Raw genomic sequence first — 27,060 nt, 5'->3', positions numbered from 1 at the left:
ATTCACATAATTAAAAAAATAATAGTAAAACAACATAATTATGTAGACAAAGTATAAGTCAATAAACATGGGCCCACATGCTCTGTAAAGTTCAAAAGAGAATTTAGAGTATCTTTGGGAGCTTAGTCTTAACAATCTGTGGATTTTTACGAAAAATGTTTGTCATTACTGTGCGAAAACATCTTCTTGGCTACGCTTCTAGGCGCTGTTGTCTACTAAATGGGAGGAGCTTGTTAGTTTATAATGGAAGTGCAGTTAAAAATGGGCGGAGCATGTTAGTTCACAGTTTTAACACGTAGCCAAAAATATGTTTTCGCACTATAGTATGGCGCTATCTTTTTTTATTCTAGAAATCAACAAGCCATTGTCATTTGTCGGTGTTTTGTAAAAAGGGCGAATCAACAATTTTGGTGAAATCGAGATTTTAATAAAAAAAACAATATGTAGAGTCTGTCTTCTATAAGCTGGCGTTCCGGTTTCCCGCCGCTTCAGCATCCATCTCGTTCCCTCCCATTGAAAACTTGCAACAGTTGAATGTGATGGCACAATGCTTTTCGTGTGACATGTACGCCAGTTTATAGAATACAGACTCTACTTCACTAGCTTAGTTGTGTAAAAACGGCGAATTTGTATCTCCACAGGGAAGTACATAAAAACGATAATCGTAAGGGTGAATATCCACTTAGTATTACGAATAAAAAGCGAATGTGACATATTAGACCTTTTAAAATATTATAATGCCTATTATAAGAACAGTATTCTTTCTAAGCTTTATTATAAACTTGTTAGACATTTATATCCACGGGTAATTATTACTAAATAAATGTCAAAAGTTAAAAATCGTCTTGTAAAATAGTATTTTGGTTAATTCGCCCTTTTTACAAAACACCGATCATATTATAAATTAAAATACATCACTACCATAAATAGGTATTATTGTACCTTAAGAGTGGATGTTTGAAAGTAAGAATAAAATCATATTTCGGTAGGTATAAATAATGTAGGTGGTAATCAGTGGTGGATCCGCTAAAATACCATGTAAGTGCAAGGCACTTCCTGCATTTTTTAAAACATCGCTCAAATTGTCATTTTTATTCATATTATGTGTATCACTCACTTCAGGAAATTAGAATATGTAGCATTATTATGAACCGTATGCCTTTCAGACGTCATACTGCTGAGAGTGATTCCGACCACAAAAACGATTTTCATAGTTTGCATAGGATTACATCATTAAAAAACCACCACTTAGCCATAGACGGGCAGGATATAATATATCGGTACCCTAGTTCCATAGAGAAACAACTCAAAATCCCTGTTCTAAGATAATGGTGTTTGAATAATTTGTACAAATTCTCATTTTAATGTTAAAGCTTTGATTTTTGAAGTAAATGTGTTTATTACAACGTTTTTATTAGCTCGTACCTTCGTACTTCCCGACTAGCTAGACATTTTAAACTTTTAGAATATATCAAAACACGATGCCAATGCATTCTTTTAATACTTTTAGCCATCTTTACGTTGAATTGAATTCATTTTCAGTTAATTCTGTTTTGTAACAAAATTAAAATAACCGAATAATGATCATTCGCATGTGAAATAATACACAACAATGAAATATTCCGAGCGCGCGCGTTCAACACTAAAAATATGGGCAGAAATGGCGGCCGATAGTTTGGGATTTCCCAATTTTGACAGCCCTAATTTCGTAGAATTGAAATATGTCTGTAGTCTATGTTTTACCCAAGATTTGAATCAATTTTTGTTTCAAATTATTTCAATCGATGTCACTAGCAATACCAAAATTAAGAAAAAGTCGATTTGACATTTAAAAAGGCGCGAAAATATGAAAACGTATTTCGTACATCACGGGCGTGTGTCGCGCGATCTACTATGACGCAAGTCGTACGTCACGGGCCGTTATAAGGTTAAATGGCATTATTAACTCAAAACGTTGAAATTTTGAGTTGTTTCCCATAGAACTAGAGTATTGATAATTATAATTTTTAATAAACCATTTATTTTATTCAACAAATAATTCACAAGATTTGAGCATGTAATTAATACGACACATATTGAACATACATAACTTGAAAACACCTCAAATATAAACACACTAGAAAAAATCACATTTGAAATAGTACGACGCCCGACAGGGTTTGAACCCGTATATGCACTGGTTCCGTATACACAGTGGCTATACGGGTTCAAACCCGGTCGTGTGTCGTATTTTATTCAAATGTGATTTTTTTCCAGTGGGTATAATATATTTGAGATGTTTTCAAGTTATGTATGTTCAATATGTAATATAATTATCACTAAATCCATTCCTTCTCATTCAAGAAATGCTAGAATAAGTACATTTTGTCAATAATGTCGCAAAGTACCTATATCAGTGGCGAAGGGTGGATGTAGGCTGTTAATATCAGCTATAAATAGTGCACACTAAAGTTTTTCAGTCATACGTATTTATTTTCATTGAAATAAAACTAAATTTCACAGATGGTGTTAGATAGTTTTTAAAATTGAATTTAACCTTGTGAAACCAAGCCATAAAAATATTACTAATCAAAAATATATACATATATTTTATAGATAGAATAATATTGTTATCTATTATAGTTTGGTTTAGGCAGGGTTTAAGGCTGTACCTCAGTTGAGGTACGGTCTAAAAAGATCGTGGCTAGGCGATGCGCGGATTGCGGGTCACGGGTGCAAATGATGCATGCCAAACGAAATATAATTTGTCATATAAATCCAACATACTTACGTCCATTTTATGTTCTGTTTATTCTTCTATTAGTAACAATAATAATATATTCATAGACATGTTTTCTTTTTAAAGTAAATGGGTAACATTTTTAGTCGTCTTTACACGGTTTAAGAATTAATACGCCCGTCGCCATCACGAAACAAAGTGATGTGTTTCCAGCTCGACGTTCTCTCTCAGAATGCGAGCGAGTCCAAAATTTCGTCGCGCCTATAGTTGAAAATTATTTGCCGTTTCACTGATGTATCACCTTAATGAATTTTAAAAAAATTAACGAACAATATGTCTAATATCTATTCTTGATCCAACGAAAAAAAATAAGTATGAACGAAAAAGTGTGTATAATTTTTCGTATCGCCCAAAGTATACCAAAACTATTATGGTTTGGTTTGGGCAGGGTTTAGTTGATTTTTAAAAACTAACCCATCACCATCTGTAAAATGTAGTCATAATTCAATAAAAACCAATATGCATGACTGACAAAGTTTAATGTGCACTATTTGTGGCGGATCTTAATAGCCTACCTCCACCCTTCGCTACTGACCTATATAGATTATTCAGATTGACAGAAGCACTATCTGACACTGCTACCAGATAGTGATACATAAATACAGTATATAGGGAGTCACCACAATAATTTTTAGTGAATTCTAAATACCTACAAGCTGTCACTTTTGCCACCCAGTGGCTCGAGGTGATTTGAAACCTTGCAATGTATGTTATTATCTTAAAACTGTTGTTGCTGCTAAAGATATTATTTGCAACCCAATCAGTATGCCAATCGACCAAATTTTATTTCTCATTCAGAACCCATGCTTTAAAATTACCTGTTCCCAAGGTAAATGCTCCACCGTTGTGTGGAAGCGGAAGCGATCTTGCTTAGGAATATGCTGAGCCATGCGGTTCAGCAGCCGCTTGATGTCGTCCGTAGGCCATGACAATTCATCTATGAACACATAATCAATACACCTTTAACATCACTCTTTAATGATTTATCATGATTCACTATGACAAAGTTTTATAATTACCATCTTTGATCTCATCATCAATGTCTGCATTCGAAGATATTTTTAGATCTGCCATCATTATCTAAAATAAAATGAACATTATGTAATTTTTTTAACATTATTATTTATGGTTATACCAACTTTTTCAAGACTTTGGGTACGGAAATTTGTATCACACTTCGCCGTGAAATTTTGTATCGGATATATATGGTTGTATATCGTCGCCGTAGATGTCAAGGGAGCCAGTCCACAAAATCATAATGCTGAGAAACAGGCGCGCAAAGATTTTGTGTGACAAAAAAAAAGTAACATTTTTTTATTGAATTTTTTGTTTTTAAAGATATAACGGTGAAACTTTAGACATAACTTTGTGGTGTTATCTTGTTATTATTTCGTACAAATAACTAAAAAAAATAGTATCTTAGAAGTTATGTGTGTTATATCTCTTGACCACTGAGTATTGAAATGTACAGTTGGCACACGTGTGTGGTAGTCAAAAGAGTTTTGTGGCTTAAATCCATTGACCACCGCATCTTTGATGATTTAAAAATGCTTTTATGTACTTTACTTATTTTCGCCAAATTTGTGGCTTGGCTCCCTTGACATCTACGGCGACGATATTAAAGACCATTCAACCTCTTTGGGTCATATAGTACTGACATAAAATTCACGTCTAAATAAAACACGGTTCTTATCAGTTTACAGGAAGCCAGCGGCAAACAATTTTTGAAAATAGCCGATATACTGGATTATGTGTTAGGTTAGGTTTTCATTCTTGAATTCATGAATTTTGCCAAAATCGGCTATGAAAATTGAATTAATGTTCATATTGAATCTAATAAAATTGGAGACCGTATAGTATAGGGGAGAGCAGGTAGGATTCGTACACAGGGAGCATTCGTACAGTGGCGATATCTTCACTATCCAATTCATTGGCGTGCTCACGTTTGTATGTAAGACTCCCGCTCATACGCATAGTGTAACCGCGGGGCAGGGCATCAGTGCGGCCAACAACTTCGACGGAGCACGCCGATACGTGTTTTTGCTCTACGTAAGTATTTTTTGTATTCACTTTTGAACACGCTTATCTGTTATAAGTTTTGCACGAATGTTATAAGTGACTTAGTATAGTTTATGAAGTGATAACTTTGTTTAATATGTAAATAGTCATTTTAGGCTAACTATAGCGGTTATTTTTATTTTCAATTAATTTGTTGATTTCTCGGTTTGGGGTACCTTCGTGCAGTTATGAGTGGGGTAGATTCGTACTATACGAATGCTCCCCATTCCTAACTGCGTGGCAGTAGAAAGATTGTTCACCAAAAATATTATTGTTACAGAACCATGCCGCGAATATATGTGAAAAAGGGGACAGGAACAGGAGACGTTGATGAAGATGCAATGATGCAAGATGCAGCCGTTAGAATCCACGTAAGGTGGACAATCAACTTCTACAACGGGCCAAGATGCCAATGTGCCAGAAACTCTACCTGCAGAAACAGAGATTACTCAACAAGATCTTCCATGGAGCTCAGCGCCAGTATCACCCTCCTTGCTATCGCCTACAACTGCACCTGCATCTTCATCAACTGTAGGATTAATAACTCCAGAAATTATCCGGCCCTATCCCAGAGTGGACAGAAATGCGTTAAAAAAGTCGAAGAAAGGAAAACTACCAGGAAAATCGAGAATATATACAGATACCCCTGAAAAAAATAGACTAGAAGAAATAGAAAAAGCAAAACAGTTGAAGAAGCAAGAGTAAGAGAGGAAACAAAGGGCTAAGGAGATGAAGCGAGCATTATATTTACTGTCAGATACAAGAACCAAAACAAAGAGACAGAAGAAAACTTCAGGGACAACTAAACCAAAGAGGCAAAATAAAACTGTAAAGACTGATAGTCAGGATGAAACTGATTGTGAGGATGAAGCTAATATGAGTTTAAGAGAAAGTTCTTGTTCTCTCATCGAAGAGACGTCTGATGGATCGGATACTGACAATGAAACTCCAGTTACGTCAGAGAACATCAAAGAAGAACGCTTTATGATAGTAGAGTTCAAGAAAACAAAGACCGTTTAAATTATCTTGGGCAGGTGCTTAAAAAATATAGTCCCGTTGAATACAAAGTTTCATTTTTAAGGAAGAAGCCTCATACCTGGAAATTTGTCTTTCCCACTACCAAAGATGAAGGAACAGTTTACATATCAGATGTGGTATGTGTTTTCCCGCTATCAAAATCTGCTTTTCCAGCAAGAACAGCCCGGATAATATTTAGCTTCGAAAAATACCTATCTATATATAATGTTGGATAGTACAACTATTAAATACGATTAAGACCTATTACTCTAATGGTTAATTTTATAATGTTGGTTTATTCGTTCCTTTATTAACAAAAAAATAAATAAAAGTGTTATGTCTTTATGACTAAGTAGTTATAAGCACTTTAAAAACAATAACTGTTAATTATTATTACATGAAGGCTGATTCTGTGTTAGCTTTGATCTCAATACGTGATTATATTACATTGAATAAATAGCATTTTCTTTGACTGTATTGTACTGTCATGTACATATACTGTTCCCCATTATGTACGAATGTGCCCCACACTATGTACGAAGCTACCCCACGTGTGGGGTAGTTTCGTACGTTTTCCATTTTTCAGAAAAGTTACCGTAGCTTCGCCATGCTGATTTGTATCTAAACTATACTTCACTATATTAAAGCCAAATATATTGGATATATAACAGCATTGAAGTTATTTAAAAATATCTTACAGTTTTGTTTTTATACGGCTTAGAGTAAAAAGTGTACGAATCCTACCTGCTCTCCCCTACGGTCATCTCTTTCTGATAGAAAGCTCACGGCAAGCTGTGCTACAGTGAAATGTTTTATGTAAAATTTACATGTAACCTATTAAGTTATTGGTCAATACCAACTTTTTATGATGGCATCATTCTGGATACATCTCCAGCGTGCGCAAGCTCGTAAAAATATCAATTAGTCACAGATTTCAGTTAACGACTCCCTGATTCCATTGACCCAGTTGAACTGAATAATTTTGTATCCAGTTACGGCCTCCTTGTCGAACTACAAAGACGTGTTCTTCAGCAAGTACTTTTTCACGCAAACACGATGGGTAATAATAACAGTTTTTTTTGTACCAATTCATAGGTATCTGTAATAAAATTTGTATTACATCTCAATAAATCAAGTCACCTTAAACAGTGTTACTCCTGAAATCAACCCCCTCACCAAAAACATTCCACAGCCCTCTCCTGCGAATTCCCCGTATTCGTCCAGAACCAGAGGGGTCATATGTTAATTGTACGTAAAACATTTCACCGTGGCACAGTTCGCCGTGAGCTTTCTATCGGAAACAGATGACCGTATTATGAACATTAATTTAATTTTCATAACTGATTTTGGCAAATTTCATGAATTCAAAAATGAAAACCTAACCTAACCTAACAAATAATCCAGTATATCGACTATTTTCAAAATTTGTTTACTGCTGGCTTCCTGTAAAGCAGTGATTGCCAAATGGTCGCTCGCGGCGGCATTTTCGGTAGCTCGTGTAGGATATTTTATCATATTTATAAATTTGCCTCTCAAATTTTATTATTGGTCTCCGAAAAGAAATATGTGCCGTTGTAATATGAATAACGATAAACATAACGCAAAACGATTTGTGTGTACAGACGAAGTAAAATAGAGAAGCAGTCAGCGATGTATTACGATGGGAACTGCGCTATACACTTTGTCTCTCTCTCGCTCTTGTATCGCCGCTATATTAACTTAGGTGGGAATATAAACAATGCATATAATACCACATGGCCTCACCCCTATGACTGACAGGGCTCTAGCCCAGAGGCCCGGGGTTAAGTGGGGGTGGCCAGATAAATGAGATAAACACACATCTTAAATTTGCTTTAATAGTGAAAATTTTTTTAAATATATGGTTGTGCGATGCAATTATCGGTTGTCTTGTGTTGATATTTGACAATTCCATAATTCGATGTGTTTAAAAATTGCTAAAATACACTGAATTTTATTTGACCTTGAACACCATTTAGAAAACGCCACTGTAAAGCGTGAGACTGTCTTTAACCTTAGAGATACGTAGGAGGGGGGGGGGCACCAAAGATCCTGGCTTGGGGGCCGCTTTAGGATATGGGGGCCATGCCCTATATACCACTAGCGACTGTCACTTTAACTGTGAGCGAGCGAGGGAACGGCACCGTACGTCCTTTAGGCCTATGTGCATTATGCATCTATACATCAATCAAAGGTCAATTTTGTTTCCGTCCGGTGTCCTAATTTATTTTAAGTAATATAATATTATTATCCTACCATAGATAAAGTATGATATATAAATAGATAAAGGATAATAAGTAGCTCACCAGACAATTTCAATTTCTGAAAGTAGCTCACATAGTTATTGAGTTTGGAGACCACTGCTGTAAAGTATAAACCGACAAAAACCGTGTTTTATTTGGACATGAATTTTATGTCAGTACTATTATACGACCCAGAGGTTGGACGGTCTTTAATATACGGCCATATATTTCCGATACAACATTTCACGGTGAAGTGTAATACAACGAACTGCATACGTGCAAGTTTCCGGACACGAACCAAGGGGCAGTTTGTTACTACCTAGATCCAAGTAATTGCATTTTTTTTTAAATTTCAATAAGAGCCAGTGTATTTTGACATTACTTATCATCTATCAAAGATTCATAATAATATTAATACAGTATAACCTCGTTTTTACGTGCCCGGAATTCACGTTTTCCCGGCAATTGCGTGTAATTTTTTCAGTCCCGATGTATTTCAGTACATTTAATACCCGCATTTACGTTTTTCTTTCCCGCGATTTACGTCAGAAATATTCAAAATATGCGAGTTACGCGCGCTTCTGAAGAACTGTCTGATGAAGAAGAGGTTGATATTCCAACAAAAGAAGAAGCAATGAGGTTCACCGAGGGTTTAAAAACCTACTTTACAAACTCTGCTGATATCCAAGATGACACTTTTAAATGTTTATATAGTCTTGAAAGAGAATTACATAACAAAAAAACAAAAATGCAACAAACTAATATACTTAAGTACATGATTTTTTTAATAAAAAATAAAAAAAAATTCAATAAAAATATAAATTGAATGTTGTTTTTTTAATAAAACGTTATTTTTTTAGAAACATAAAATTTAAATGTTCTCTTTTTCAATACCCCCCTTTTACATTTTCCCTCCAATTAGGTTTTTTTTCTTCAGTCCCTTAAAAAACGTAAAATAGGGGTTATACTGTCTTATCCTGAGGTTGGTAAATTCCTTTCATCGGACCCAAACAATTATACCATTATTGTACACCCGATCCGCTTTTGGCACGGGGGATACGTTCCAAACACTACCGTGCAAAACAAAACCGTGTAAAAAAAAAATAAGGTGCCCATACAAAAATGGTATCCATTTATTTATTTTAACAGTAAATAATCCATTACTAAAATCAACTCAAAATACGAAATTCTTGAACTCAAAAATAAATCAAATTTATTTATTATTTATAAATAAAAATATTTATACATAAAAATACATGGATTTCGATTGAAATTGAATTTAGCATAGAGGAATATGTTCATTCAGTATCGCTACTTGACAATAAACGTGCCCGTTTACTGCAGTTTTTCGCTGGTGAAAAATCACTCTCATCGCTGGAAATATTTAATGACGCTGACGCCGAAGCACGCGCCACATCTCTCGTATCGAACCCAAAGTGACTGACTAGTGGCACTATGTATGTACGTATGTATGTCTGGGCGGCATCTGGTGACAACATAATATGTATCCACCAGTGGCGTGCGGTCCATTGCAATGTAATTTTTCTATAAATATGTACATGCATACGCATTTTTATTCTTTTTAGTTTTTTAAACCGTGTTAAGCAAAAAAATCAGGATAAATAAAAAATAGTCGGTACTTTTTGTAAACCGTGTTATTTCGAAACCATGCAAAAAGAGGATCGGGTGTATACGTAAGTACCTATTATTGTTGTAATAAAACTAATATTGTAATAATTACTTATGTTGTTGTCTCTATTTTTATATAATTCTCGAAATTAATGAAGTACACTAAATATGAGGAAACTTTTCACACAACAAAACCACTTTAGAAACAATAATTTTATTTTATCGACAATATTTTCCATATAAAAAAGCGGGAAAAACTCAAGTGGACATTTTACTAATATAAGTCAACGTTATAATATTATTATACAATATTCAAACAAAAATAAAGCTTTTCATATTGTTCCATACACTAAATCAAGGACGGGCCACCAATTTTGAGATTTCAACAGAATTAAACAGTGTACCCATTCAATGTGGTTTAACGGCTTCGATATAAATATGATTGTTTACATACCTACGAGTAGAATCGTCTCCTTTATCAAGTTTCAGAGAAGCGTCAAAAAGCCTGGATTCAACTCTTACAGAGGTAAACAAATAGATTATTATTGTTTACATACCTAGCATTTATTACAAGTAGTTCAGTATTACAGCGAAAGCGAATTAGTAATTACTGACTGAATAGGTTAACCACAGATAATATAGATAGATATGTAACTGTCAAAAGTCGAAGCTTTTACGTATATTATCTATGGTGATAAGTTCACGTTGTCCAGTGATAACAAACCTTTTTACGTACGCGTGCCAAAATGTCCCAAATATTATTTTTCGACTGTGCCGTGCAGAGCAGTTTTTCATGGCGTGGTTTTTAGAATGCCATTAAATAAATTTAATAATTTCAATTGTGTCCTTGATACTATTTTCGCCGTGTTTCTATCCGTTGGTATATATTTTAACAATCGTGATCGTGGAAGCATATTAACCACGCTTCTTTCATATTTATTAGGTAGGTATAATCCAAAGAGATTAAGACTGTGTATATTCCCTATCGCTGAACGGTTTTTTCATTTTTAGCGATGATGTTTGAGGCAAAATAACAAGCAGCTGTTTATATTTGAAAGATTGCCGATAAATTTCATCAGGTTTGTTATTTAATTATATTCATTTTTAATTTACCGATTGGTCTCAACCATTATAAATCGATCAAAATCAGAGTGTTGCGGCGCGGCTTGCCCCGTCGCCAGCTGATGAGGTCAATGCAATAATATTATGTGACGCATAAGTCCTAAAAACTGACTTATGCTATTAATTATAATATATTATTTACATAAATGTAATGCTTATTCTTGAAGAGTAGGTATTTGCCTGCTATTTTTTATACAATGTGATCTGTTATTATCCAAGAATTTCATCGTTTCAGTTTGAGTATCGTTTGGTAATAATAATATTAAAAACCAAAGAAAATACGCATGGAAATGACGTCATTATTTAAAAAATATATTATATACACTTTATTGTACGTATTTTTTTCTTTTCAAAATAAAAAATCCGCGTGCAATACAAAATCATCTCGCATGCCACTAGTGACACGCGTGCCATAGCTAAAGTAGCACTGACGTAGTCTATGGCTTATGTTCATTATCTATGGTATTTACTTTGTCAATCGGTGTTAACATCTTTTGAAAGTGGAAGTATAGTCAGTCGAGCCAGCTATTTGTAATCAAATTATAGTATGCGGCCCGAGAAACTATAGTAGATACGCGTCGTTATCTACATATTGAAAATAGGGGAATATATATTCGCACACTTGAATAGACTGTTTTCACAAAGCGCTGAGAACATTTAAAAAGATGTTCGTCACATCGGGAATGGATGATATTCACAAATCAACTACAACACTCAAATGATCGATGTGCACTAAGGAAAAAGTAGTCTTCACGTATCAATATACTATTGTAACTAATTAATCGTAAAAGAATACAAACACTATGAAAATTAAGTTTAATGATTTTAAACAATATTTTGGCAAAACATAAGTATGTATTAGGTACCTACTTTCAGATTCAAATAATACTATAAATACCTATTTAGAAAGTGACGTTAATTAAAACTTAGGTAATTGTGCCGCAGATGCCGTCATAAGCTTTCATGATTTTTTTTACGAAAACAGTTTATTCCAGTAGACAATAATTATAATAAATACCTTTTTCTGTCGGCACATAGGTTTTTCGATCCAATAATTGTTAATTTAAAATTTGAAATGCTCATAGATTTTGATACTTCATTATCACAATCTAAGATTATATTATTAGGTACCTAATATTAGGTTGGGGTAGGTTTTTTTTTTATATGGGAGTTGCGTTTATTATTGACCTTGCTTATTATGTAAAAGGTTTGTAGATCTTCAATTGGAGTTTTCTTTATTTATTAGTCTTTTTTTTTTACTATATAGTGTTGGGATCAGGAGGGATATACTGCTGTGGGTCCTAACAGAAACTTCTCCGCATTTGCTCTTGTGAAGAGGAAACCACAGAAAACTCTTCAGGAGAAGACGGACTGTTGACAGAAATCACCAGGCCTTCCGTTTCACTTGAAGAGTGTTCGGCATTTTGTGTCCTGGCTTTGTTTATTTTGCCAATATCCTGCACTATTTTAATCATGTATGATACTACCTTTCGTGATAGTTCCTTGTGAACTATCACAGATCCGATGTCGCATAAATCCTCATCTAGACTCCTGCATCGCGCCTCCAGCTGCTGTCTTTGGAAGCTGAAAATGGGGCAATGCATAAAAAGATGAAGGTTGGGGTAGGTTAGGTTAGGTTAGGTTAGGTTAGGTTAGGTTAGGTTAGGTTAGGTTAGGTCAGGTCAGGTTAGGTTGGGTTAGGTTAGGTTAAGTTGGGTTAGGTTAGGTTAAGTTATATTAGGTTAGATTACGTTAGAATAGGTTAGGTTAGGTTTAGTTCAAAAATGATACTTATACAATCTCATGACGGCATTTGCGCCACATTTACCAAAATTTATATCGATGAACCGAAAAAGATATACCTAGGTGGTGTTATTTGGTTGTAGATTTACATCAAATAATTTATGAACGATAGCAGCACAAATATACACATATTTATATTACTGCGTTAAACATTAATTATATTGACACCTAAGCATCATTTTTGCGATTGCCTTCTAATAAATTGTATTGCTGCTACAATTATTAGTTTGACATTTGTGAATTTCTACCTTTTCTTTGTGCGATATATTATTTGTCGGTGAAAACAATTTTACAAATGTGTGCAGTTGTCAAAATTGAGTGAATTTATATTTACAATGAGTGATTCATGATTTTTGTTTTGTGATACAAACTATTTTATGTGATTTCATCTATTTATTTGTGAAATCATTTAATATATGGGAAAACTACTTTCCAAATGTTAAAGTTATTTTTTTTGTGAATTTTGATTATTGCATTGTGCGATTAATTCCCACCCTTGAAATTATACCTACCTACCTATCTGTTTTTGGTTCACTGCCGCAGAATTATACCTAGTACAATATTCCACGAAAAATAATGTAAAATAGTACGATAAATTTATAATGTTGCGCCAATGGCTGCACGGCTTAAGCGTCTGCCTATAGCGTTGTGGGTCCCAGGTTCACATCCTGGGTCTGGCAAGTACACATATTGTTTTTCAATTTGTGTATGAGTCAGAGTATGGACCTAATAGGTTGAGCAAGTGGCTGACATCCATTTCTCGTAAAAACAAAATCTTTTACCTAATATAAACTTCCACCCTGTGGAGGCCCATATGATCCTATTAGGATCGGACATGGTCGATAGAAGAAAGAAAGAAAAGTCTCGTATTACGTAAGGGATGTATTTTATATTACAGCCCTGGTAGCTAAAACATATTGCTACGTCCTTGCCATAGTATGCTAATTTAGATATTACAACCCGTAGGCATGTATGTAGGTAGATGGAACTAGTCTCCTTGATTTTTTGTTTTATTTAATCAAACCAAAGAGATTGGACGGTGCCCACGATGTATCTATATTCTAAGATGCCCACCGTTAAATCTATTTGAATCAAACTCAATGATTTTCACAAATATTTACGGCCGAAAGAAAGAAAAAAAGAAAAATACTATAAATTTAAAGGATTCAAATGAATAATGTTCTGTGTAGGTACCTACTAAAGTTTTTTTTTTCAGAAATAACTTTTTTTGTCACCAAAATTAAGTACGCGGTCCGAGAAAATTTTGATACGCCACCGTGTCTGAGTAATTCTTTAAAACAATTCACGAATTTAAACGTTCCGTGTCAAACTATTAGCTCTTTTAGCCGAAAATTGATCATCCGGATATTTAACAACTTCCATTCCAAATTGAATTGCAGGGCTTTTTTATGACTTTTCTCACCAATACATTGTACAGATCTACAAACTTATGAAGAATGAGATGGGGGAGCCACGGTCGAAAACTACCCAATCAAGACTCGTAACTGACAAAATCTGACATTCGGATGACGTTTTTCAATATCGCGTAGTTCCATTCTTGACCATTCTCCAGATAAGGCTGTAGGTCTGTAGCAATGACGTATTAAATGGACATCTCACTTCATACCCGGCGCGCACGAGAAATTGTGCATGAAAGTCATTCACAGATGTATAGGTAGATGTCACGTGACGATATGACGTATCCGTTTCCATTATGCGATACAAGCTTCGAGAATTTATAGTAATATAACCTTTATTGTAATAGCGTATTAGTGTCATGACTCATTGCGTTAGAAACAGAGTCTCGGTTACTTACGACTTCTCGGAGATTAGACGCAAGTGAGCTCAGCGAATCACAGGCGGCTGACTGTCCAATGGTTCCTGTCATTCAATTGCATTGAATAAACATTCATCAATATCTTAAAATGGCATTTTATAAATACGAGCTAACACATGAAAAGTGATATCCCATCTTTCTTTGAGTGTTTAGTAGATTTTTTTACAATTTTTAACTAGGCACATTGGCATTTTGTAACACAATAATAACGGTGAAGTCGAAACCTGACAGTCAGAAATTTTGTATGGGCAGACCCAGCGGTGTCTCCAGACCGCTTGCAAGCAGAATGTTCATTTGAGCGTAGCATACCGATATTAAAATATGAATTTCGCCATCCGGCAGACCCGACACAAAGTGAGTGTCATTTTATTTTCTAGATGCTTCGTCCATATTAATGTCATTGGTCTGTAGTCTTCAAGTAATGTGGAGTAGGTACCTACTATAATATTAAATACCAGAAAAAATCATTTATGATCATCATCAAAGATTTAATCATTCGATAATTATTCGAAGGTTGGCTGACATTTTATAATATACATTTTCAACAAACAAGGCGTACTACTTTTTGCGGAAATACTATATTATATAATTTCTATGGTAAGTCTACATTTGACATTTATATCATGATACTTATGTCATGTAGGTATCTGATATAGAATTTCACTTATGTCTGCATGGTATCTGACATAAATTCTCGTCTACTTCTCGCTGAAATAAGTCTCTACACTTTTACATACCTATCTACCCATTTAAATTAGGTAACTTTAAATGTGAAATCGGTAAAAGTGCATTATTTGAAATGGCCCTCAAAAATCAATCATATTTGACGAGTCCACATCGAGAAACTATATTTCTACGAGAAATTGATGGTTATTCCTTATGAATTGAGTATATTTATAAAGCTAAAATTCTAATCTATCCATGTCTAGTGTTTATAGCAGTATTTTTTTATTTTTACCATCTAATAATAATATTAAATAATATCGATCAATTAATTCGTCAATATCTGCCTTTAACCACTCTTTTTTATCATTCGTTATGGATAATAATTTAATGCACACTGTTTCCGAAATCTTATAACCTTCACCAACTGTCAAACTACGAATAATATGTCAAATACTCTTGACATAAAAGTAGACGGCAGCTCAACTTTGGTGATTTATCTCTAGAAGACGCAGTGTTTACCTTTGCGTATAATAAGTGTCTGGAATAAGTGATAGGTGAGTGTCGTCGTACGCGATGTAAGTGTCTGGTATAACTATAACTACTGCTTATATTAAGTGTCATACATAAGTATCACGATAATAATAATATATAAACGTAGACCGCGTTCGGTGACAAAAAGATGGCAACAGTCCAGTCGAGTGTTCCCAACCAATGACATTAATATGGACGAAGCATCTGGAAAAAAAATAACACTCACTTTTTTGTCGGGTCTGCCGAATAGCATAATCTGTTCTAACGCCGATGTTTTTTGTCTGATCTGCCGAATGGTTCGGTTCGAACGGGTTCGCTCAAATGAACATTGCCACTAGAAACACTGTTCTAACGCCATTACAATAAAGGTCATATTGCTATAAATTAATAATGTCATTGATCCTAACCGTATTATAATTATTATAGCATTTGTACTATAATTTTGTTCTGCGTACTATGTACGATATTAAAAAGGTATAGTACGCCCAAAATATTATAATCTTAGATATCGAAAAAAATGTATTTTTATATGAGGATTTAATTTCGATATTAAAAAATACACACCGAGTATTATAATTTCGTAATAGAATAAAATTTGGCGAGCCGAGAAAACAAAGAAAAAAAGCCCTTCACTTTGATTGAAAATGGAATTTCTCAATTCGCTGACAAGCATTTTTCATAGGAGGAGGTACCTTAATTAAAAAGAGCCCGATAATTTTTGAATTTCTCCGTTACCTATTTATTTTGTGAAAAACAAAAAACCTATATATTTTCACCAGATGACAGTGTGTACTATAACTTTTGCATAAATACTATAACTTCTTGAACCGCGTACTATAAATCGTGATAAAAAGATGGCAACGCTGAGCAACACTGAAGGGAATTGAATTTCCGTTTCCTAAATTCCACAGCCATCCACAGCTATTTGTCGTCCCATTTGCCCTAATCAGCGTCGTCGGGTAGCGTTTAGCTGGTCGTTTCTGTAATTTCTGTAATATTTTGTTGCATAGTGCTTCAATCAAGCAATTCGGTGAGTTGAAGGCATTTCGTGTCGCTTTAAACTGATTTGAATACGTCACCAGTTTAACCACTTGACCCCGAATCTCTTCTATGAAACCCATTTGTACTCCTGTCATGTCGGCCTTTTTGAATCCACCTTTAGTGATTATTTCGTGGTAATTTTCTCCTTTTAGTTTGTGATAAAATAATAATATTCAACTCGCATTTTGCAGTGTTAATCTTATTGCAACATGTCTTCGAGAGGGCGAGGCTATGGAGGACACGGCGGTTTTAAACCCCGAGGTGGTTATTCCTCTTATAGAGGGACACCGTACAGAGGTGGCCGCGGCTCGTACAACGACCGCGGCGGCCGAGGAGGCTACAACCACATGTCAAACGAAAGATACAATTCCGGCGGAGGAGATAGATACTCAGCAAGAAACGATAGATCGGAGGAAATGAGTTATAAGAAATCATATCGATCATCAGTAAGTAACATTATTTATTTGCCAAAGGCACACTTATTTTTGCTTCGCCATTATTCTTTCATGTTACTAACGGATGAACCATTGTGTTGGTAAATTAGTCTATAATTTGTAGTTTTTATGCATGGTGTACCGACAGCAATTTCACCTCTCTCGACCAGATTGTCAATTGACAATTCCACCAGATCTCGGGTGTAACGAGGAAACATTCGTTCACATTTAGTATATGATTTTCTGCATACATTAATTACTTTTTATAACAAGCTAAAAACCGTCAAAAGTATCTCAAAACTGTTAATGTGTCGATCGTTTAAAAACATTTCGACCCTAAGCAATATAATCCGACCGGACAGGATGCCGCCGGAATCGGATTACGTTCATGACACTAGTTTAGTGTCGTAAGTACCTACCTTATTGGTGTTTTTGCCGACAATATTGAAAAAGTATCCACCCATATGGTTGAAATAAGTAAAAAATCCAAGGTTTGTGAAGTCAGTAGGTACCAACCAGCGTTCATTACAATTAACAACTTTTGTAGTTTATGAATGCCATGCTTGTTTCGTGGAAAAATTCTAATTGTGTATTTTTGTTTGAATTGCGACTTTATGTGTTTTGTGACTGCTCATTTAAAAATACTTATTCTCTGATATAACAAGTAACGCTTATAACGAGCAAATTCAGTCGATCCTATCTTCCTCGTAATAACCAAGTTCGACTGTATAGCTAAACAACTTAAGCACGGACCTGCGCAGAAGCTCACCTCCTTTCGTGTACATAGAGTAGGGGTGAATAATTAGCACATCACTGAACTCAGGCATGTTGACGTCAGTATGTGTTCACGAAAACTCTGTTTTACACGATTCAATCACATATTTATAGTTTTACAATGACAACTTTACTAAACCTACCAATTAAAAGACATTATTTTTGTAAATTACACTCATACTTAATAAGTCATAATTTGTGTTCTCCTAATTATTTAATTAATAATATAATCAGCTAATGTTTTTATTTCCTTCCAAACTCAATACCTAATTACCCAGTAATAATTAATCTAACTATCGTAATAATAATAATTAAGCGGTGAAATTATTTGAATTTATTTTTCTATTGTTAATTATCGAATAATAATTGGGACTTCTAAGTGAATTACTGAGAATAGAAATGTTAAAAATTAAAAACGTAATTTTGCCTGATTTGTTTTTTCAAAAAATGACAATACAGAAATCTTCTACACACGACTACAGTGACATCCTGTTATCGCCAAGATCTTGTTGCGGACAGTAGTTTAATAATTATTCATATTGGAAGTAACTTTGACGATTTGCTACGTGTAATACGGGCTGTTCCTTTAGTCGCTTCCGTACTGGCCGAAAACAGCAGACACAAAATATCCGACCGATAACAAAAAGTTAACGTTTATGTTGTCAGACTATAGCAGTGATTTTACTAGTGCATGCGATCATTGTACTCAATTCTACATTTTGTGTATTTTACTATGAATTTTGGCTGAAATATTGCATTGAATAGGTGATGGGGGGGGGGGGGTCTAAAATAATCGTATTCGAACAAGTTGAATGTGTACATTTCAATGGCATTGATTTTACTTATGCGATGATTGCGGTTACATGTAAATTGTACGTAAAACATTTCACTGTGGCACAGTTTGCCGTGAGCTTTCTTATCGCAAAGAGATGACAATATTTGTTTACTGCTGGCTTGCTATAAAGTGTAAACTGACAGGAACCGTATTTTATTTAGACATGAATTTTATGTCAGTACTATACGACCCAAAGAGGTTTGACGGTCTTTAGTATCCGGCCATATATTTCCGATACAACATTTCACGGTAAAGCGTGATACAGCGAACTGCATATGTACAAGTTTCCGGACACGGATGATTGCATAGTAGGTACCTGCACTGCAGTGCAATTCATCAAACATTTCTGAATTCTAAAGGTGTATTTAGACCAAGCGAGCGAATGTTCATTCTTCTCCCACTCCTCGCCAAAAATTGTTTACGTTTAGAGAATTTTGCTGGAGTGGGGGAAGAACAAACATTTGCTCGCTTGGTCTAAATCAGGCCTAAAACTTTATTTTTTATTAGTATATATGCGACATTTTAAAATTCACTAAAAAGATATAGCTATTAGAAAGAAATTATACAGTTTTGTTGATTTGCCAATATTTTACGAAAATAAAAATTCACATTTTCGTTTCATCAAATCTAGTCTTCAAATGCAGTGCGATCATCGCATGAGTAAAATCACCACTTCACTTTGTTAGTATGTGGACTACCATGGTGGAAGTGAAAATAGAATAGATTATATTGACTAAAATTTAATGCACAGTTGCCATACATTGACGACAGTGATTTTAATGGTGGAGAGTAAAACAAAAAGTTTCATTGTGCATGTCACATTTTTTTTAATAATTTTGGAGCATACTCTCGAATGTGACATTGTTAATGTCCCAGACAGTTGTTATATTGTTTCAATCCAGCATATGTTCCAGGAAGGACCGAGTTATGGCTCCCGGGAGTACTCCAGAGTATCACCAGAAAGAAAACGTATGCGTATGGAGGTAACTATTCTTTTAAAAACAATCCTAAACCCCTCAGTTGCCTTGCACGTTGTAAATTGGAGATCATCCATTGCTAGGAAGGATATACAGCCAGTTCAGGAAAATTTTCATCATTTTTTGTATTACATGTAGTCTTCAGTTTGCAATACTGGTCCTCTAAACTAAAATATATTGATATTTTTTAAGTTATCAGCTGAAAATACATTGTAATCTTTTTCAAGTAAAAAAACCATTATTTTTGGGTCAAATAAAATATAAAACAACGTATCTAGTACATATTAGAGAAACTTGTTTTATATTCCTTTATTATGAGACCATCCAGTAGCCAATAGTTAATTTTTTGAGTTCCGTTTTTATTCATGTTTTCAAATATGAAACAATTCTAGTATCTGTTTCAACATTTGTATTTCATTGCTGTATGTCGATAAGGTGCCGTAAGCTATTTTCAACATGGACTATTAGAAAATCATTCGAGTTTCTTGAGTGTTGACAATTTTGATTCATGGAATTTTTTGATTTACCTAATTGAGGGGAAGTTTTGTTTTAACCGCTTATTAAATTTCAGGAAATTAAAATTAATCGCGGACACGGATAAATTCCCAATGATAATGTTAACTTGTTGAATTTAATTAGCGTGACTGAATTTGTTTGTTTTGTTATTTCTCCAGTGAATGTGCCGTGGCACCGTCCGTTCCTAATCCGTTGACTCGATCCAGTCCGGATAGAGCTCGCCATTTTTGATATATTATTGAAATGAATATGAACGCACCCTCCATACGGAGAGGCATACATTTTAAGATTCGCATCATCCTGACCCTCGAACCCTTGAAATGGGGAACATGCAGTCCGATGTGAAAATTCCAAAAATTTGATAAAATCGATCACATTTTTAATGATCTCGAGAGACAGTCTTTCGGAGAGACAGATGATGAGACGATTCCGCGGCCGAGAGAACCCCACGGGCTCGGCCGCATTTTATTTTTCAGAGAGCACCGGCAAGAGGGGGGTGAGATTTTTTGGTTTTCAGACTCGAATCGAACAGAGGTTTTCCGTTTTACACCCCGAATGAGGTGATGAACGCGATAGACGGCCGATGGTTCTCTCGCTCAGAATGAAAATTTAAAAATTAGCTTTCGAAATTAAACCGCTCCGCCTGGAAGCGCTCAAACTTTAAAAAGGAGGCCGTCGTTCTGAGGGGGCGCGAAGGACGCCCGCCCGAACGGGACCGCCAAAGATAACCGATTGTGTTCAGGGAAGCGGCGGAGGAAGGAGGAGCCGAGACAACTTGGACCACTACGGCGGAGGTGACTACGGAAGGCGGGAGTCACCCGAACGCCGCTACTCAGAGGGGCGACGCTCGCCGCCGCCGCGTGACAATTCCTACCGCAAGAGCAACATGCCGCCCCCGCGCGCCTCGCCTGCTGCCCCTGTGCGCTCCCGCGGCGCTATGCGCTCTGCACGCCGTTCCTATCGAGGCCGCCTCATGAGGTCCTCCCGCGCTTCCTACCGCGGTGTCTCCTCCCGCCCCTTCTCCTACCGGAGGATTCTCCCCTCGCGGCCTGCCAACTACGTCCGCCGTCTCAAGCAGGCCAAGATCAGAAGGTAATTGCTCATTTTTACAAATCGGCGCCCGACGGTCGTCCGGCGCCCAGAGTTCCGCCCAAAATAAAATGGTGCATGATGAAAACAATAGGCGCTCGATGTGCCCATTCAATATGAAAATACATTCCCTCACGGCTTTTGTGAGCCATACGGTCTCATCGAGACGCCGGGCGACCAGCGCGTTTTTGGTCGGCCACCGAAGACATGTAACTAGATACACGTGTCACTCCAATTGTGGAGCCATTTTGAAATGAATAAAAGAAATTTTGAAAGATGAAAAAATCAAAACAGCATAATATTGCGATATCCTAATGATCACTTTACAAGATTTGAAAGAATAGACGAGGGGTCACATTGAATTTTGTGGAGGGTCGCGACGGCGAAAGCTAATCAAAGATTGCATTATTAGCGTCCTGAAGGGGAAGCGCATCTCGGCCACCTCCAGTGAAGCCGAAGATGACTGGGACATCGACACCAAGAAACCTGAGGATGACCCACCAACCATCGTCGCTGCCGATGCCCCCATCAAGGTATTTTTCTCCCAACCCCCCTTTTCATTTTATTCTCTATTTTAATTGCATAATATTCGCTTCATACTCAAATGAATTTATTTTACCAAGAAAAAACAGTAAAGAGGATTAATTATGATTATCATACACCTTTTTGTGTAGTAGATAAATTGCAAACATAACAAAAGCTCTTGAAGAAATCCTTCCATCTATATATTTATGAAAGTGAACATTAGAAAAGGGTTACTAAGATTAATAATTAAATTTGTTGTAAGTTATTTCACATTCCAATTTCATTTGTAGCAAACTTCATGCTTATTTGAATTATTTTTCGTTACCCTATCTGAAAGCAGAGAGAAGAGGGAGCAGAAGGTGAGGCAACTGACAAGGAGGCAGCAGATGCGGCCTCGGGCGAGGAGGCGGAGGCAGACACCGAGATCCCTCCCAACCCGCCGCACGCCAAACCTATGTCCAGGGCCTACATTCGCCTCATTTGCACTCACTGTCGTGAGAAGTATCTCACATTCAAGGTGCCTACCCTCTTTTTTATTATCATGGGAGACTACCTTAAAAAAAATTTTAGTCACCCAGATCGCCATGCTGTTTTATGCAGTACTAGACTAGTAAAACTATTTGCAACAAAATAAAAATATGATTTACTAGTGTTTCCCAGCTGAAGTGACAAAAGAAATATAAATGGGTGGGCTCGAACCACTAATATTTGAAAGTGCAGTCAAATATTCTACCACTGACCCATAAGCCAGGCTCAGTTAGGTAAAAATATCTTTTGTTATAACTTAATTTTGTATTATTCATTCAGAAAACATGAAACAAATGACGCCCGTGGTTGAACTTGAACCAACAACATAGTAACAATTGAAATTGTTGAAATAAAATGCCTATATTAATACATTGCAGATGTATTCAAAGCATCTGCAGTCATCGCGACATTGCTATGCCATGGACGACGTGGCGCTGAAGCTCAAGTTCATGCAGCAGCGCATGCGTGTGACCCAACGCAAGGCTCAGCGTGTGCTGGAAGCGGCTGCAGGAGCAGAACTGTCCCCTGACACAGCCTTCTGCACTCTGTGCAAGCTCATTTACCGTACTACCACCAACGACCATGACCGTTCTGAAGCACACCGTAACATGAAGGAGTTTCTCATGCCTTACTGCAAGTCGTGCCGCATCACCTTCCGTTCCCCCATGATCTACGAGCACCACATCTGCTCGCTGGACCATATCAAGGCAAGTGAACCTCCGTCACCCTTACATAATATTTTTATCTAAATATACACAGTAAAATCAATCACCCCATAAAATTTAAATGGCATACAGTAAAACCTCGTTACTACGAATTCCATGGAACCAAAAATCGATTTACGAAATGTTTTGTTTCCGATCATAGATGTGATTACCGAATTGGGTCATAAAATATCAGGATTATTTTTATTACCTTCATAAAATAAGTATTTTTTTTTTTTTTTAAATCTCACAATTTCCCATGATTGGCTCATGAAATAGTGTACTTTATTACGATTTATTGAATATTTTTATATGCCAGGACTCTGAAATCATTTCGAACTACGAAATTTGAATTAACGGTATGGTTTTCCATGAAAATAATGTTCAAAAATTTCGAATTACGGCGAATTTCGAATTTATAAGTGTTCTTACTAACGAGGTTTTACTGTATAAGCATAGAATGTTGAGTAGCGTTAAATCTAAATAACGTCAATATAACATGAATAGACCAAAATACAGTTACAAAACTGTTGATTAAAAGATGTCAGATTGCCTTCCGCCATCATAATTATTATTTTTTTAAATTGATTACCAATGGTTATTGAAATATTTTTTGTGATACAAATATAAGTACGCACATACCATGCTTGTTTACATTGGTTTCGCTATCGTTTGGCGATTCGTGACATTCCATGAATTCGCAAGTCTAATGCCGGGTCCACACTGGCAACATGTCGCCGGCAACCTCGTTAAATTTTACGATAATTATCATAATTGCTTAAGAAATTTTACGATAATTATTATACTTATTGTAAAATTTAACGAGGTTGCCGGCGACTTGTTGCCAGTGTGGACCCGGCATTACATCTGTCATGGGTAATTGTGAGTATGTATTTCCTTTGTAGTTCCACCTATTATATATAGTTCAATACATGTTTAATATTATTTATTGACCCGAATTGAAACGAAATTCTGAGGTCACAGCAGGTTGGAGCAGTTTACTCAGCCCAGTTTTAAGTCAGTTTTTTTTTTAAATTTTGCACCTGCAAAGTCATAAAAATACTTTTCTTTTGCATAAAAATTTGATCTCATAATTTCACATTAATATTGTGTTTATTGAAAGTGTTCCCTAGAATTTGAATTTTTTTCTGTATTTTGATCCTATTCTGATACGTAAAGTATGCAATATTATGTTATCCAGCCTATTATTAGTTCTGAAATGAAACTCATCTTCACTGCTTGTAGCTAACATATGAATGGTTTTTTAGAAGAAAGCTCGTCTGGAACACAAGCAGGCCAAACCTAGCAAGTCAGGCGAACAGGGCAGCGAAGATGAAGGAATGGACATGGGCCTGGAGAACTTCATGACGCTGGACTCGGTTGGCGACGTGGACGGTTTGTTCGTTCATCTCATGCATTATGAGCTTATATTATGATGGAATCTGGTTTGAATATCTTTTTCTGTTAATGTCATTTATATAATTTATAGATCCTCTTTGAGATGATTTTTAGAAAGATGATTTCTGTATGTAATTGTAATACATTTTCTGTATATTTTTTTTTGAATCCTAAACAGAAGTTGAAGACGGTGACAGTACCGGCGAGAAAAAAGCAGAAGAGGGTGTGGACAGCAAACCAAAGCTTTCAGTCAGCGTCGGTAATGAGCACATCAAGAAGTATGAGGTCAGCAATTTTTTACAAAATAGTTATCTTTCTCCAATGAATTATAATTAAATATGTATCTGTTAAAATGTAAATTTCACCAACAGGTACATTACTGTGAGTTGTGTAAGGTGTATCTGCCACGCGGAGAGACCGACGATATGACCGTGAAGCGCCATTGCCGAAAGAGGACTCATCTGAGCCGTTATGTGCGCTTCTGCGATGACCACACCCTTCGTCGGCAGGCTGAGCGGATCCACCGCATACATCAGCAGGCCAAGGAGACCAAAGGTGAGTATCTTCAATACAAAGCCTCATTATGTATACCCACATTCGTTGAATAATTATATATGATTGATAAAAAATGATGTTCAACAATAATCGTGATTATTAGAAATTGTCCATTAGGAAAAACAACAAAAACCAATTTTTTTAATGGTAGGTGTGGGTTGTTTCATTAAACTTTATTTAATGTTAGCTGTGATATAAAATATTATGAAAATATAAATAATACATTAACTGTAATATGCCTTAAAAGGTAAGGAAGCTGCAGCAGCTGAAGGCAGCACAGGAGAGACAGCGACTGCGCCCGCCGCCACCAAGGCAGAAGTGGGCAAAGTGAACGGAGCAGGACAGAAGGCCAAGGGTACGGGTGCCGGAGAAGAGGGGGGTGAAGGAGAAGAGAAGCTATGGGCCGAGGTGGACAAAGAGCTGGGTGACTTGCTGAGGGACACGCACCCTCACACACACACTCATGATACTAACAACAAGTCCAGTGATGATGAAGACGACACCAACACTACTGGAAGGTTAGAGTGCTGTCTTGTAATAAATTTATCTCTCCTATTTCGTCTCCATTGGTTTCTTTGTGCGTTTTGCCATTCAAAGGTTAAACAAGCGTTGAACTTATTAAAAATAAGAAATGAAATTATGAACAGAAGGCACTGCTGTGGAGATGATTATGCAAAAACATCACATTTTAATTCAAAATGAGGATTATGTATTTCTATTATATTTTTTTAATTTTGCAGGTACGACAGATTCCGAAAGTCAGATAAAAAAGCGGAAATTGAAACAGAAAATGCTGCAGATGAGTCAGCGGTCTCAGTTTTGGGGGACATCTCAATCTCCGTAAAGGATCCAGAGTCAGAGGTGACTGAATCGGTCGAAGCTGCTGCCCAGCAGTAGAAATATTGACTTGCAATCGGAATGAGTTGTAGATATAATTATTTGTAAAATTAATTTTAATTTGTGGATTTGTATTTGATCATAGTTCAAATAATATTATGTTAAGTGAAACTATATCGCGACATATGTGTTTAAGTCTTACTGACTTGTGATGCATAATAAATGTTTTTTCTTCTGATCAGATTGTGTTTCATTTTTAGACATCACTACATAATCCACTTTTAGTCCCATAACCCACTGACGTGACACGCCGCGCGCGGTATGAATTTGTGTATGTTTAAATTGTGCAAAACACACTGATATGGCACTGCCGCAATGCTTAAAAAATTGCGCGCGGCGTGTCGCATCAGTGGGTTATGCCACTTTGGGGTGATTGTAGTAAAAAATCACTGGCTTTGATCATGATGGTTCATGCTTTGAAATAAATTTCATTTGTATTTTGTGAGGTTAAGGCTATACTTCAGTTGAGGCATGGTCTAAAGAGATCTTGGCTAGATGATGCGCGGATTGTGCAAATGACAAGTGCCGAACGAAAAATTTGTCATAAAAATCCAACATGCGTTATTTAATGTTATGTTTATTGTTATATTGCTAATAATAATAGTATATTCATTGACATGTTTTCTTTTTTAAGTACATACGTAAAGTTTTTTAGTCATCTTTACATGATATATTCGCCATGACAAAACAAATCGACGTGCGGACGGTCTCCGATTGGCGACTAGTGAGAAATTTCGTCGCACCTACTGTTGAAAATTATTTGCCGTTTCACTGAAGTACGCTCTTAATAATATTGAACAGCAAACTCTACCAGTATCATGTAAGTAAAGTACCAAAGATAAAACACGTATGCCGCATTCTCAGATGGCGATTTTGGTAATTCAACTGTCTTGATGAATGTTGGAACAAGAAATCTAAAAGAAGGTTCCCACATATTTACAGTTGAACTGATAATCTTAATCGATATGGTGTCAACGGTATTTGGTATTTGGTTAAAATCAATTAGTCTGACCTCTAAAACTTTTTTTGGAGAGGTCTGCATAATACCAAATTCAGAAACTAAAACAAATAACACTGACATGAA

The 27,060-nt window shown here is 35.9% G+C and overlaps 3 protein-coding genes across 7 annotated transcripts in view; 2 read left to right on the top strand and 1 right to left on the bottom strand.

Annotated features, from left to right (window-relative positions):
• LOC147072556 (uncharacterized) overlaps positions 1-5,539 on the top strand; it is a 135,355-nt gene extending 129,816 nt beyond the window's left edge. The window contains exon 2 of one of the 3 annotated variants that reach the window (XM_085946957.1): positions 4,652-5,539. In XM_085946957.1, the coding sequence (XP_085803083.1) occupies positions 5,122-5,487 (366 nt within the window). In that variant the 5' untranslated portion in view covers positions 4,652-5,121 and the 3' untranslated portion in view covers positions 5,488-5,539. Of the gene's footprint in view, positions 1-4,646 lie in introns of all 3 variants that reach the window. The other 2 variants (XM_085946956.1, XM_085946955.1) reach the window with 2 other exon arrangements.
• LOC147072555 (uncharacterized) overlaps positions 1-10,403 on the bottom strand; it is a 130,100-nt gene extending 119,697 nt beyond the window's left edge. For both annotated transcript variants that reach the window (XM_085946943.1, XM_085946944.1), the window contains exons 1-3: positions 10,199-10,403; positions 3,799-3,859; positions 3,598-3,716 (exon numbers count right to left, since the gene is read on the bottom strand). In XM_085946943.1, coding sequence (XP_085803069.1) covers positions 3,598-3,716; positions 3,799-3,856 — 177 coding nt within the window. In that variant the 5' untranslated portion in view covers positions 3,857-3,859; positions 10,199-10,403. The remainder of the gene's footprint in view (positions 1-3,597; positions 3,717-3,798; positions 3,860-10,198) is intronic.
• Positions 10,404-16,642: 6,239 nt separating this feature from the next.
• On the top strand, positions 16,643-26,154 carry Ciz1 (Ciz1 zinc finger protein). 2 transcript variants are annotated; one of them, XM_085947473.1, is made up of 12 exons: positions 16,643-16,733; positions 16,936-17,190; positions 19,690-19,770; positions 21,023-21,372; positions 21,782-21,902; positions 22,235-22,411; positions 22,800-23,129; positions 24,395-24,521; positions 24,703-24,809; positions 24,896-25,079; positions 25,327-25,597; positions 25,820-26,154. In XM_085947473.1, the coding sequence occupies exons 2-12, from the start codon at positions 16,954-16,956 to the stop codon at positions 25,974-25,976; spliced, it is 2,142 nt and encodes a 713-aa protein (XP_085803599.1). In that variant the 5' UTR covers positions 16,643-16,733; positions 16,936-16,953; the 3' UTR covers positions 25,977-26,154. The 2 variants fall into 2 exon arrangements, with proteins under 2 accessions (XP_085803599.1, XP_085803598.1); XM_085947472.1 differs by having other exon boundaries at positions 22,232-22,411.
• Positions 26,155-27,060: the final 906 nt, after the last annotated feature.

This window comes from Rhyacophila brunnea, unplaced genomic scaffold (genome assembly GCF_057557595.1).
Source record: "Rhyacophila brunnea isolate RB1 unplaced genomic scaffold, BYU_Rbru_1.0 scaffold_2, whole genome shotgun sequence".
NCBI lineage: Eukaryota > Metazoa > Arthropoda > Insecta > Trichoptera > Rhyacophilidae > Rhyacophila > Rhyacophila brunnea.
The sequence above is the reverse complement of the archived record's forward strand: the minus strand, read 5'-3'. Positions and strand labels throughout refer to the sequence as shown.